Below are 13,878 nucleotides of genomic sequence, written 5' to 3' on the forward strand. Positions count from 1 at the left end.
AAGTGGTTTACTGGTATTTTCTCAATTTAAGTGTTTTCATGTAGTAGATATTATCAGTCCATATTTCCTTATTTAATTTAACTTTTTGTACAAAATAAAATTGTATACACACCCACATATTTTTGTGATAGTTGTGTTGTTTCCAGGAAATAGGTCAATAAATGATTTACAACTAAGAGAGAAAACAACTAACTCATTCCGACACTTAACCCACTCACTGATCAATATAATCCTCCTTTCCAAACACATCAAGCAAATCGGAACCGTTTGAACAAAGAGTCCGGAACCTAAATGATCCAAAAAAAAGATGGAATGAATCAAAATAACCCAAGAAAAAAATGTGGTACCAAAATACCCTTAACGCAGTAACTTACTGCGTTATATAAAAGTGACTTAACGTCCCACGTTAAAATTCATCACCCGAGTTTTAAGTTTTTTTTTTTTAAAAAACAAATCACATAGCGTAACTTTTTCATGTGTTATGCAAACTCACCCCAACTCCCACGTTTCCCACTCCTTATACTCCCACTGTCCCCACCCTTATACTCTCACTGTCCCCACTACTTGTACTAATCTTATTTTTATTTTTAACAATGTGACTATGAGCCAGTTTGGATTGGCTTATAAGCGGTCAAACCGGCTTACAAGTTTTTTTTTTTGTTTTTTTAGGTGTTCGACAAACCAACTTATAAGTTAAAAAAGTGTTTGGAATAAGCCAAAAAAATAAGTTGGGTGGTCAAACCAACGTATAAGCCACTTTTTTTAAGTTAAGCCAAACGGGCTCTATTTCTATAAAAAAAAAATAAAAAAAATACTACTATATGCCAAATACAATGTAATATTTTTGCAATTATTATTTTGTTCACAATGATAGATAATATTAATAGTATCACGATAATACTTTATTTTTTAAAAAAGACAAACTCTCTAATAAAAAGGTAGAAGGGTATTTAAGTTATTCCAATAACTTGATTAAAGTGGAGCAAAAATTAGAGACTTCTACATAAGAATAGGGGAAAAGGAGAAATTAATTGAGATCTAGAAGGCACTGATGGAGTATAAAGGTTTTAAAAAAACAAAAAAAAAAACGTTAATTTTTATGCCTTAGATCGAGCAAGAAAATGATTTCATTCTAAACAAAGATCGGAGAGCAACATAAGAAGATAAAGTGACAAAATAATCAGAGAACATAAAACTAAACTATGATTTTTTTTAAAATGAATTATTATCATATTAAAAATATAAAACAAAAATTAGATTGTTTAACCCTCATATTATGCTGCTACAACTTAATGCTGGATTTTAGTACATTTTATATACCCCATTTTCCTCGAGCGTTATATTCATTCTAATCTTAACTCATTAATAATAACATAAACTATTTCAAAAAAGAAAGTCAAAATATATAAAATAACAGTCCAAATAATACCCTTTTTTTCTTTTTAAGAATGAAATTTGAAAGTGATGTTGACAAACTATAAGGTTTCTCTATTATATTTTTATAAATAAAAGTTACATGCTTATGTAATTTGTAACCTTTGAAAATTTTATGCATTACACAAAAAATCAAGTTATTAGATTTAGTCATGATCTTTATACATTACTCAAAAATTAAAATATAAAATAACTTATTCAATTGTTCTCTAAATTTTAATTGCGCTTACCTTACTTGTGAGACTACATTGGTTATGTTGCTGTAAATACTTGTGCTTATTAGTAGGGGAAAAAACTAGTAAAACACGAAATTAATTTTAAAGAAATGTTCTTACATATTTGAAATATACGAGAATTTGAAAATCACCTTTAATTCTCACTTCCTCTTGAGAAATACAAAGTGTAATACACACTATTGATCCCTACGTCCCAAAATAAGTGTTATTTTAGCTCATTTCACGCAATTAAGAAAAACATTAACGTATAATTTACTAAGTTACTCATATTTATTAGATGTCTTTCTAAGAATTGAACACTATTAAGAAGAAGTAGTTCTTTAATTTAAATTAGGGTATAGTTGAAATCCTTTTTTTTTTTTTTTGTTTTCTCCCCCATATAGGATTTTTGGAAGGACACATGAACAAACTTTGAATCTAAAAATTGTGTGTTTACTGTTAAATTTTGTAGAGAAATTTTTTGTGTTAGATTTAATTAATTAAGTGAAATACATAAATAGAAACTTAAAGTTGCAGTTGTCACCAATTGTCACATGAATATCTTAATTAAACTTGCGATTAAATATATTTGAAAAGCTTTTTTTTTTTTTAGAATAGAAAGCGTGTTTAATTAAGTTTCCAAAAAGCAATTTTAAGCGCAAATTATGAAAGGAAAATGCAAATAATTAACATTTTTTTAGAACAAAAAATTGTTTTAATTACATAGAAACCTAATTATAATGGGTTCTTCCAAACAAACTCTAAAGGAACAAAGTGGATTTGGCTCAAAGGCTATAAACTGATGATTTGATTAGTTAATTAGTACTTCAGTAGCAAGAAACATAGTCACGTACCAACTACATATACTATGAGTTTATTAAGCATCGCTAAAATTATTTTGCCGTTTAGCAGATAAAATTAAATCTGAACCGTATATAAAAGAACACGTGTAATAAGATTGGCATCTAATCCAACTTAAATATATTATTATGACTTTGAATTCCACGTCACCAATTCCGTTAAATTCGCCTAGGATACATATTTTAATGATGAGAAAATGACGAAATTGGTCCCTTTGCAATTGAGGGTAGATCTAACATGGTGTCTTTTAACTATGTATTGATTCGGTTTAGGGTCTTTTGCGTTTTCCTCACTCTTACTCGGTCAAATATTTATCAAACTATGTCCGCTACATTTGACGAGAACTATAAAAAGAATGAGCGGTAGCTCACATTTAGAGATACAATTTATTTTTTTAATAATTTTTGCTATTTTTGATTTATTTTTAAAGTAGGGTATAACTTTTTGCTATTGTTTTTCTATATCTTTTTTAGTGTATAATATAGTTATTTTCCCTCAAGTTCCGTCAAATTTAACAAACACAAATTACTACCCCTTCCGTTCCAATTTATGTGATATAATTTAACTACACACATATTTTAAGAAGGAAATGAAGATTTTTGAAACCAATGATCTAAAACAAGTCACATATGTTTGTGTGGCTGTAAATCATTTCATTAAGAGTAAAAAGAAAATTTTAAATTAAATTATTTCTAAATATATCATTCTTTTTGGTATAGACTTAAAGGAAAGTACATCGCATAAATTGGGACATATATAGAGAGTAAAAAATTGGGAATATCAATAATATACAGTCCAGCATCAAAATACTACATCCACGTAGTCATATTTTTAATTTAAATCCGCATAGCCAATTTTTTTTTTTTTTTGCAACAATGTTTTTACACACAATATACAACATTATACGCTTACAGTAGACAACAAATCAACCTTGTATAAAAGTGTATAATAATGTATAAAAGGACTATTTCAAGTAATATTATAAATATAGGCCATTTGGGGTAAATATTTTCTCTAAATAGACATAGAGTGTTATTTTCCTCTAAACTATTTGATCGAGATTAAAAGTGTTAATTTTAACAAATTTAAGGATCCACAACTATTTAATGCATACTTAAGGGATAATTGTTTATTCCATTTTTCATTTTGACACCTCATCTTTACGCTGTATCCTTTAAACATCTCACGTTGTTTAAAAATGTGTACTTTTCTTTTAAAAAAATGATCGATGTATGGTGGCATGACGTTTATATTAATAAATCAAATATTACAAAGCTGAGGGGACCATAAGCTCAACCGTCTGTTCCAGTTTGCAGCTAATGACTGCTCGCGAAAGAAAGCACAGGCAAAAACTATACAATATTTTGCACAAAATACAAGTCCAGCATTATAGGCAAAATATGTGCATATGAGAATGTTACGTCACACATTTTGTCGTAAGAAAAAAATCTACGGCTTCCTAGTTGAGTATGCCTTGAAGTGAAGATTTGTACTCGAGTTTGAGATATTAAGTATTTTACCCCGTGTGTGGAAGTACTAGCAGGTATTCCAGGTAAATTGCAGGGTTAGAATTTGAATGAGTCGAATTGACGCGAACTGAATCAACTCAGGGAAAGCCTGCAGAACCAGTCATGGTCGACGAACTATCGACACGTCGACGGGTCATCGAACCTCGTTGTCGACATGTTCCTGCAGTCTATCTGCAGGCGCAGGTCGACGAAGCAAGTTGACGAACCATCGACACATCGACGGGCCGTCAATCCGCCTCGTCAACATATCTCTGCAGCTTCTAATTTTGTAGACGCAAGTTGACGGAGCAAGCTGATGGTCCGTCGACACGTCGGCGGGTCGTCGACCTACCCGTCAAACCGCCTTGCTGGAACTTTCCAGTCCAACTACAAATGGACGGCCCTTATTCTTATTTTTCAGCTTCCACTTTCTCCACCATTCTTCAAGGCTCTAGAATATTCTCCACACCATACCAGCACGAATCCAAGAGAAATCAAGGATTTATTACCAAGAATCAAGAGAACCAAGTGAAAAGGAGTCTTATTAGGGTTTGTGGAAGTCAAGGTTTTCTTTGGAATTAAAGTTGGGGTTGTTTTCAAGTGGAGTATCTTCATCCAAAGACCATTTCTACATAATCAAATGTGAGTTTTACATTTATTTCATGTTATTGAAGGTATTGAGTGATTGAAAAACTTGGATTAAAGAAGAAGGTAGAATATGAGCTTAAATGTGGAAATAATGGTAGTTTTGAGTAAAAGGATAACTTGAGTCATGAATTGCGGTGTAAGATGAGTATAATCTTGTTATTAATGATGTTAATGACGTTGAGGAAGTATTATGTGAAGAGTGAATATGGTGTTGTATTGTAGCTACGGTCATGGATGACTTTGAAAGTGAATTTGAGAAGTGAACAATGTTTAACTTGAGGAATCTATTGATTATGATATTATGGGTGTTACTATTGCTATTTGGGAGTTGTTTTATTATATGGAGAAAGTTTTCGAAACAAAAGAAATGCTGCCTAATATTTTGTTAGCTTTTAGTCGCTTTAGATTAGGCTTAAGCATGATTCACATGATCTAATGAAGTATGAATTCTCTTGAAGGTAGAGTTGTGAGCTTGGAAGGAGAATGTTTAGTCGATAAAGCTAAAGAGACATAAGGTATGTAAGGCTAGTCCCTTTCTTTCAAAGGCATGACTCCTATGTTATAATTTTATCCCTGTTTTCCATAACTGTCTTACTTCTAAAAGCTAGACGTTCATGATTCTTAGAGTTTCTTATGATAATAAAGATGAGATGGTTCCTATAATGATTATGATGGTGATGATGATGATTCTACTTCTTAGATTATGAAGCTTATGAAATGATGTTATTATGAGTTGATGATCTTATTTTATGATTTCATTGATGTTATTCCTTGTTGTAGTCTCACCTCATGTATTAGTTCCTTCAAGGTGAGACATAGTGATGATGATATTCCATAATATAAATTGGAGGTTACCGACCTTACGTCATTCCGATGGAGTGATAGCTTTCCTTGAGTTCTCATGCATGCTCCATGTTATGTGTACGTAAGATTACACCGTACCTAAACGGCCGGGCAGCAGCGTAGTGGGCGACTTACAGATAATGATGATAACACCGTGTCCGAATGACACGGGCAGCACCACTAGTGGGCGGCACGAGATAATCACCCCGGACGCGGGCTAATGTGATAATTGATTTAGACAGTTTATGTATGTATACATGATATGATATGATGTTGTTTATTATATAAGTTAGCATGCATGATTCCGCCTTAAGAGGCAATTAGTTTCAGGTTATCCCCTATGCTTTATGCTCTTTTATTTCTTTATTATGTTTGATATTCATGTCTTACATACTCAGTACATTGTTCGTACTGACGTCCTTTCTTTTATGGACGTTGTGTTCATGCCCACAGGTAGACAAAGAGACGACCCCGATTCCTAGGAGCCTTATCAGCACATACATAGGAGCACTCCATTGCTCCGGAGGTGCAACTTATTGGTATATTCTTTTATGTACATATTTGGGGCATGGCGGGGTACTGTCCCAGCCTTACGTTCAATACTCCAGTTAGAGGCTCGTAGATACTTATGTGTGGGAAATAGATGGCACGTGTTCTCTTGGCGTATATTTTGTATATCATTTTTGTAGCCTGAGGGCCTATGTGCATATATGTCTTGGGAGATATTTGAGCAATTACTTTATGATAAGCTTGTGTTAGATATGATGCACGTTCAGGTTGGGTATGATATTTAGCATGATGAGTGGTGCTCGGTAGCCAGCTTCGGGTACCCGTCATGGCCTACTAATTGGGTCGTAACAGAGAAATATTGTATTTTATTTATTATTAAGTGTTTACGCATATCTTTAGAAAACATTTACTAATTATAATTAATACTAGTTTCACGAGGCCCTTGCTAAGCCCGGGCCTAACTTCAGATATAAAAAGTAATATTTTAATTGGTAATAATTAAACTTAAAATAAGTATATTTTCAATATGTAAAAGAAAAACTTCAATTTCACTCCTTTAATATCTTAACTTTCATTTTAATGAAATTATTTACTTCAAATTAGATGCGGAGCCATAATATGAAATATATGAGTTTCGAGTCCTAATTTCTTAAGTTATTAAGTTCTAAATTAATAATTTATACATATTTCATGAACTTTTAAGACAAATACAGAATTCGAACCAAAGTGCTACCGAATCAGATCAAATCGATAGTCGACACTCTAATTTCACCCTACTTCAAACTCATTTTGTGTTTAAAAGATTAATTTTGGTTAACCAAACAAGTGATTTTAAAGATAGCCCGATCTTGACTGATAATGTTATCTTCATTTTCAACATTATATGGCATCATTTAATAATTTTTAAAACTATCTGAAAATCATTTTTGTACTAATTTTGGTAAACACATATGAGCTCATTCAAGTATAAATATAATATAAAATAAAAGCCTACATACGAGTAAAAGAATTTTCAGAAATTCTCAAATTTCATGATACAAATTTAAAGTAAAAGAAATGCTTACATGTAAAAATCTATAGTAAGCAACAAATGAAAAAGAAGAAAACAAAAAGCAACTAGAAACAAGAATATTTAGCGAAGAAATGACTACTTTTTAAGTTAATAGATAAGATTAATAGAAGAAAGAAATAGGGAAAATAAAGTGCAGCGGATGGGGTTGTTCCTCCCTTAACTAGGGGTCTCGGGCTCGAGCCTGGGTATGAAGAAATCCTTGGTAGAGAGCACTTCTCCCGATTGTGCCCTATGCGATGCAAATTTGGATTAGATGAGCTCCAATGCGGGTACTGAATACCGAATAGAAAACAGGTAAATAAGGCAGAATGTTCGTTAGCTTTTAAAAAGTAGACCATAAGACCAAAAAATAAATTTGACTTTAAAAAATAAGATCAGGACCTAGAAGTAATTAATGGAAAAGTTTAACATTTTTTGAAAAAGTTTTGTGAAGACTAAAAAAGTCCTTTTGTTGTCCCTTATATATAGTAGCAAATTAGTATTATTAAAAAGAATATTCAGTAGCTTCACACTCATATGAATATAATAAATTCATGACTCGTTCCATTTTCTTAAATGAAAGAATATTTGTGAATGTAAAAAATATTTTCTTTAGTAAAAATTTGCATAATTTTTTCAAAAAGAAAAAAAAAAACTAAAAACGCGAAATTATTTGACAAAGTGTTCCTTACTCATTTGAAAGGATGGAGATAGAGTGCAACGAAATTAAAAAAAAAAAACAAAAAAAAAAACAAGAGTTTGCTAATCACGTACTTGCATCACCAATTCTCACTTGGGCATTCATAGGTCTCCCGTAAGAGCTCCATCTAAAAATAATTGAAAAGGCAAAGAATTGAAGAATATAATTACTATTCTTTAATTAATGCTCTTTTATACTGATTAATTAATTAATTAGCAAGACAAATAGTCCAAAAACTCTATAATATACTGAAATTCAATTACAATATATCCTTCCAAAAAGGCTATTCCCTCCGTTTTAAATTATTTGTTGCTTTTTTGTTTTACACGTCCCTTAAAAAGATTTAATTAGGAGGGTTATTTGATTAACTTTAGATTTATTTATATTTAAGTTATAATCTCTCTTCATTAAATGTTTACTTTATTTATATGTCATCTTTCATTAAAATGGGAAAAAAATAATTAGTTATACCTTGAACTTCTAAAACGACGAATAATTTAAAATAACTATTTTTAATAATTACACGATAAATAATTTGAGACGGAGTGACAAGAACAAAACTGTTTTGGTTCCCAAAAAAGGCTTAGAAGGTAGATTAAATCTGAACCCTTCAATATAAAAGAACACGTGTAATAAGATTGGTATCCAACGATCCAACTGAGCACGCCCGCCTGGTCCACCTTACATATAATATGACTTTGAACTTCACACCGACTCCCATGATGAGAAAATGAAAAGAAGTCCCACATTTTTGGGGTAGGTTCATAATTAGCCTCTTAAGTATCCATTAAACGGTGATCCTTTATCTTTAACCAATTCCTAGCTTTGACAAGAATTGTGATTTTTTTTTTTTTAGCGAGAATTCATATTTAAGGGTATAATATGATTTTTGCTATTTTTGATTTATTTCTAGAATTTGGAGCAACATATGAAGTGTAAATTTTACTATTTTTTTCGTATAGATCTTTTTTGTGTCTAGTGTATTTTTTGTGTTCCATATTTAGAATTTGATGTGGGTGAAAGTTAATAGGTAGTCGAGTTTTATCGCATTTCATGTGAGAGAGGTAGGGGGCTCGCCTCCTCTTCGCTTCTCCTTATTTGTAGTGTTATTAGTTCTTGTAGTTTCATTTTTTTTTAGTATTTTTTTACTATCGACTACTTCATTTGATTTATATCTATTTTTTTTTTTGGTTATCTTATTTTCTTGCAATCTTGCTTCGATTTCTTCTTTTTCGAGCCAAGGGTCTATCTCTACCCCCCACAAAGGTGGGGATAAGGTCTGTGCACATCTTACCCTCTCAGACCCCATCTGGTGGGATCACACTGAATATGTATGTCGTTTTATATTTAGAATTTGATACAGCTTTCTTAATGTTTACGGTTAAATTAATTTTCTCACTTTTTACGTCAAATTTAACGTGCCTCGAAACTAAAAGTGCTAATTTTGACAAATTTAAGGAGCCAAAACTATTTAATGCCTACTTAAGGGATAAATTTTGAAGTTTCGACTCACCCCCGTTCTAGAAACTGGCCGTACACATGACCATTTTTGTCATTTCCTCTCTTAATGAGAAGTGACCGTCGAAAACTTGCACTATAAATTTCCCGTAAGCAAATAGTGAAACTTCATTCCAAGCGCGCGCGCTCTCTCTCTCTTCGTCCTCATAGCTCCCCTCTGTATCCATCGATTCACAAATTTCAGGTAAGCTTCGAGCTTTGCTTCTTTTTAATTATTGAGTAGTATTATATCACTTGCAAAATTTTGTTAAGTGTTTTTATAATTTGCTGATCTCATTATGTTGTGTTTCACTTTGGTGTAGAAAATAACAAATCGTAGAAGTATATAAGGACGAAAGTCTAATAACGAGGAATTTGATCTCTTAATTATGTTGAGGTCTATTTTTTAGTAGTATATATCACTTGCAAAATTTGTTAAGTGTTTTTATAATTTGCTGATCTTATTAATTATTATGTTGTGTTTTCATCTGTTTTAATGTGTTACGTCGTTAGATCTCGCTCTATTGTAGAAAATAATAACTCGTAGAAGTATATGAGGACGAAAAAATTCTATTGTGTTTGGTATACAGATCTTTGTACTGATGGTTATTAGTGATCCTCTATGAGAAATTAATGAATTGTTATTTTCTGATAGAAGGATATGACTCTGCAAAATTTGTTGTGTCACTACTAGAAAAAACTATTTTCTGAAATTTCCGACGGAATTGGTCGGAAATTGTCTCTTCAGAGCCATTTTCGGCGACGGACTTCGATCGGGAATCCATGACGTGTGTATTTCTGATGGAGTCGGTCGGAAATTGGCTCGCCGAAAAGATGAGCCATTTTCCGACGGACATCCCATCGAAAGTTTGTGTTTATTTCAAGTAGGCGTTTGGCCACGAAAACCAAAGTATTTTGAAGTTGAAGTTAAGTTTGGTTATAGTTTTTGTAAAAAATATTTGGTTGATTGAACGCAATGAAAGTGAAAACAGGGTTTTAGGGTGTTTTTCAGATTTCAAATACAATTTCAAGTTAATTTTCATAGCCAAATGCTGATTTTCAAATAAAGTGAAAAATTGTCATGGTCAAACGGGTGATTATTCCCACCATTCTAATTTATGTGGCACCTTTTCGATTTGGAGACTCAAACGAGTTTTCTTTGACTACGATTTTTTTTATATGCCTTTTAATTATTCTGAACTATCAATTATTGTGACTTATAGTACTTTTTACATAGTTTCCAAATATGTAAATTTTATTTCAAAAAAATTTAAAGATCCCATGTCTGCATAATCGAATACACAATCAAAATAAAAAAGTTTAACTCTCGAAATCTGAACTATGCCACATCAATTGAGACAGAGTGATTAGTGCTTTTAACGTATAAATATAAATATCATGTTTTAGTTCTGATTTATCTTATCCGGATAAAAAGAAGAAGAAGGTGAAAGGACATTTGGATATTTCCTTAGTAAGATACAATATGGTTACACAAATGTCTTCATGATATAGTAGTTATAGTTGCAGTTTTCGCGATTGATCTTTCTGTTTTTCTGTTAACACTTTTATGAGAGTTTCTTACCGTATATGTAAAAATGGAGAGAAGAATGGTTTGTTGATTTTGTTGCGGTAAATACTTGAAGGAAAATAAAAAAATATAGTATCAATTTTGACTTGTTATTGCACAAGCCAGATGCTCCTAGATTTATCTTATTGATAAGCTTTATACTATAATTTTCTTTGATCTCAGATCTTGACCCTTTTTTGGGGAAGGGGGGTTACTAGTAGAAGCTAGAGAGTGTAACTTAAGGGTTCATAGAAATACAGTATTTCAAATACTGTAGTTTTTGTCTACACTTATATATTTGCAGAATCCACTAAATATCTATAAATATTTGACTTTGAATGCAGTTATTATTGTATAGCAACTTGAGGTGATGAGGTCACTGTATAAATCCATGAACTTTAAATCCTGGATCCGCCTCTAGGGACTAACTATACATTTTATTGGCGTGCTTTGCTAAATCAATAGCGAGAAGCATTGAGGCACGTAGCTAGGTTGCTTTAGTACTGTTAATGTGCTTAACAGACACAGTGTGTGCAACACAAACTGTTCAATAGACACAAAGCGAAGATGAGGTACCTAAATGAAACTTTTTGAAAGTTCAGGGTTGTCTATGTATTTGATCGAAATTCAAAATGAAGTACTGTATTGATTTTGAGTTGCTATGGCACAATCCAGATGATGGTCCTCTATATTATTGTTAAGGTTCGTAAGATTTTCTTAGAAAGAAAGTTGAGTATGAAGGTAACCAACAAAGAGAATAAAGGATACTGAGAAAGGGATAGACAATTTCTTTTTTATGTAATTTCTCTACTGGATAATATTTCAGTTATGGTTATGCTGTTCTCAACTATTTATTCTTGCCTTTCTTTCAGGATTACCTTGAAGAAACGCGAAAATAAGAAGGTTAATATATATATATATATATATATATATATATTTGCTGATAACAACAACATACCGAATGTATTCCCACAGGTTGAGTTTGAGGAGGGTAGAGTGTAAGGTTGAGTTTGAGGAGGGTAGAGTGTAAGCAGACCTTACCCTTTCCTCGTGGAGATAGTGAGGCTGTTTCTATTTGCTGATAGAGATCACAAAAACAATGTCACATTCTTTCCAGACCTTCGCTCTCAAGCTGAAAATACACTGCAAAGATTGTGGAGTGAAACTGAAAAAACAGCTGCTAAAACTTAAGGGGGTTCATTCAGTGGAAATTGATCAAGAACTCGGGAAAGTAGTCATCTCAGGCAAAGTAGACTCGGGAAAAATCCTGAGCAAGCTTAGAAAAAGTGGGAGAGAAGTAGAGCTCTGGCCAAGTGAACAATTAAAAGCGAATTATCTACTGAATGATTTGAAGTTTATGGGGTTACCGGTGAACCCGTCTGACATCCGGGGATTGCAGACTGTTGAGGTAACTCTAACGTATAAGCTAACTTACCAAGGAGAATCAACAAGTAAAAACCCCAGGATGGCACGATCAAGAGTGCTTCCAAGTGGTGTTGATGATGGTGGTGGTGGTTGTGGAGGACTTTGTTCTGCATCTTCGTCATGTTGTGCTGGCCACGGTGGTAATTATAATAATTCTGGTTCTTGTTGTGCGAATAACAGAAACAACTATTCTTGTCATTGCCTGCGGCCACAGCCAATGGGGTATATTCCTCCTCCACTTGTGATGCCACCACCATAGTCAGGTGATCGTCCTAGTCCATCAGCCCCTCTAATGCCGCATGACTATATTCATCAGGCACCGCCATTACCACCTGCACCCTCGTGTGCCTCCGTCCTATCACAGTGTCTTAAGTGATGAGAACCTGAAGGGCTGCACAGTCCAATGATGTGTGTGCGTGCGTGTATGTGTGCGCGTGTGCGTGTGCGTGTGCGTGTTTTGCCAAATAGAAGGGAAAAAAAAGGGTAGAGGAAATACAGAAAAGTGTAGCAGTAGTAGTTCATGTAAAATCTGTGGTGTTGTCACTACTTCCATTGTGAAGTGCCATTTCCTTTTCGGCAATTGTAAAATTTGCTCATTGTGTGAATATTATCCCTTTGTTAATACAGTAATTTATATTTAGCCTTGTCTATTACGATCACGAAAAGCGCTATTCTAGTGTAAGTGGGATCTAAATGGCGTACTTGATACCCCAAATTTCTGTGCGCATGTTTGAGGATTTCTTTGTTCTTGCTGTGAGTTCCCTCTTTCCCACTCGCATTTGAATATTTGATCGGGTGTCCATTCTGAACGATATTAATCTAGGAGTGTTGTTATATTATTCATTTTCACGTTGGTATCGGACGGTATGAATGTGCGGAAGATATGCTTCGTTATGCATCAAAGAAGCCTTTATTTAATTTTTACCAAGTCCATTCCTGCATTACCAAGTAATATGTTTAATTTCAATGTTAGATCAACTTCCTTTTACAAACTTAGAAGTATAGATCTGTTCTCAGGGTAATTTATACTGTAGTTTAGTCTATTAAATCCTCTCGATATTGTTGTTATCTATTTCTTTAGTACCATAATGCCCGTAGTGAAATTGACATTGAATCCATTATTGATAATTCCTGTGCCTAATTCCATCCTGTATTTGCTTGAGATTCTTTGTAAGTGTCCTATCGTTAAATTATTTAGCCAGAGTAATGGTTTAAATTCACTGACCTATTATTATTTAGATGATAAATAACTGATCTAAGGGATACCTATGCCTCGGGAGAAATAGAGGTAAAAATATGACTTCCTATATAAAGCAAGGGGAGTTATAATTGGACTTCTTAGTTTTCTCATTACATGTATTTTTCCTGCTTGATGGGGCATTAGAAATGGGAAGAAGAGCAGTGAGATACTCCTATATATTAGGTAACGCCAACATCCTGCCTGTGGCGAGTCCCAAGTGATGGGCTGGGGAGGGGAGGGTTAGAATCATGGTCGAACATGTCGCTTGCTTGATAAACTTGGTTAAGAAATAAAGTTGTGTCCTTGCTATAAGCTATAACTTTTGGTGTGATGGTAAGTAGCTTGATCCCAACAAAGTGGTATGAAAACAAAAACTTAT

At 33.0% G+C, this 13,878-nt stretch overlaps 1 protein-coding gene across 1 annotated transcript; it reads left to right on the plus strand.

Moving 5' to 3' along the window:
• Positions 1 to 9,293: 9,293 nt before the first annotated feature.
• LOC132640196 (heavy metal-associated isoprenylated plant protein 32-like) lies at positions 9,294 to 12,945 on the plus strand. The gene is made up of 2 exons (XM_060356680.1): positions 9,294 to 9,472; positions 11,707 to 12,945. The coding sequence occupies exon 2, from the start codon at positions 11,934 to 11,936 to the stop codon at positions 12,516 to 12,518; it is 585 nt and encodes a 194-aa protein (XP_060212663.1). The 5' UTR covers positions 9,294 to 9,472; positions 11,707 to 11,933; the 3' UTR covers positions 12,519 to 12,945.
• Positions 12,946 to 13,878: the final 933 nt, after the last annotated feature.

The sequence above is a fragment of the Lycium barbarum genome, chromosome 5 (genome assembly GCF_019175385.1).
Source record: "Lycium barbarum isolate Lr01 chromosome 5, ASM1917538v2, whole genome shotgun sequence".
Taxonomy (NCBI): Eukaryota; Viridiplantae; Streptophyta; class Magnoliopsida; order Solanales; family Solanaceae; genus Lycium; species Lycium barbarum.

Coding starts and splice junctions, on each gene's coding strand:
- LOC132640196 (XM_060356680.1), top strand. CDS start 11,934: ATGTCACATTCTTTCCAGACCTTCGCTCTCAAGCTGAAAATACACTGC.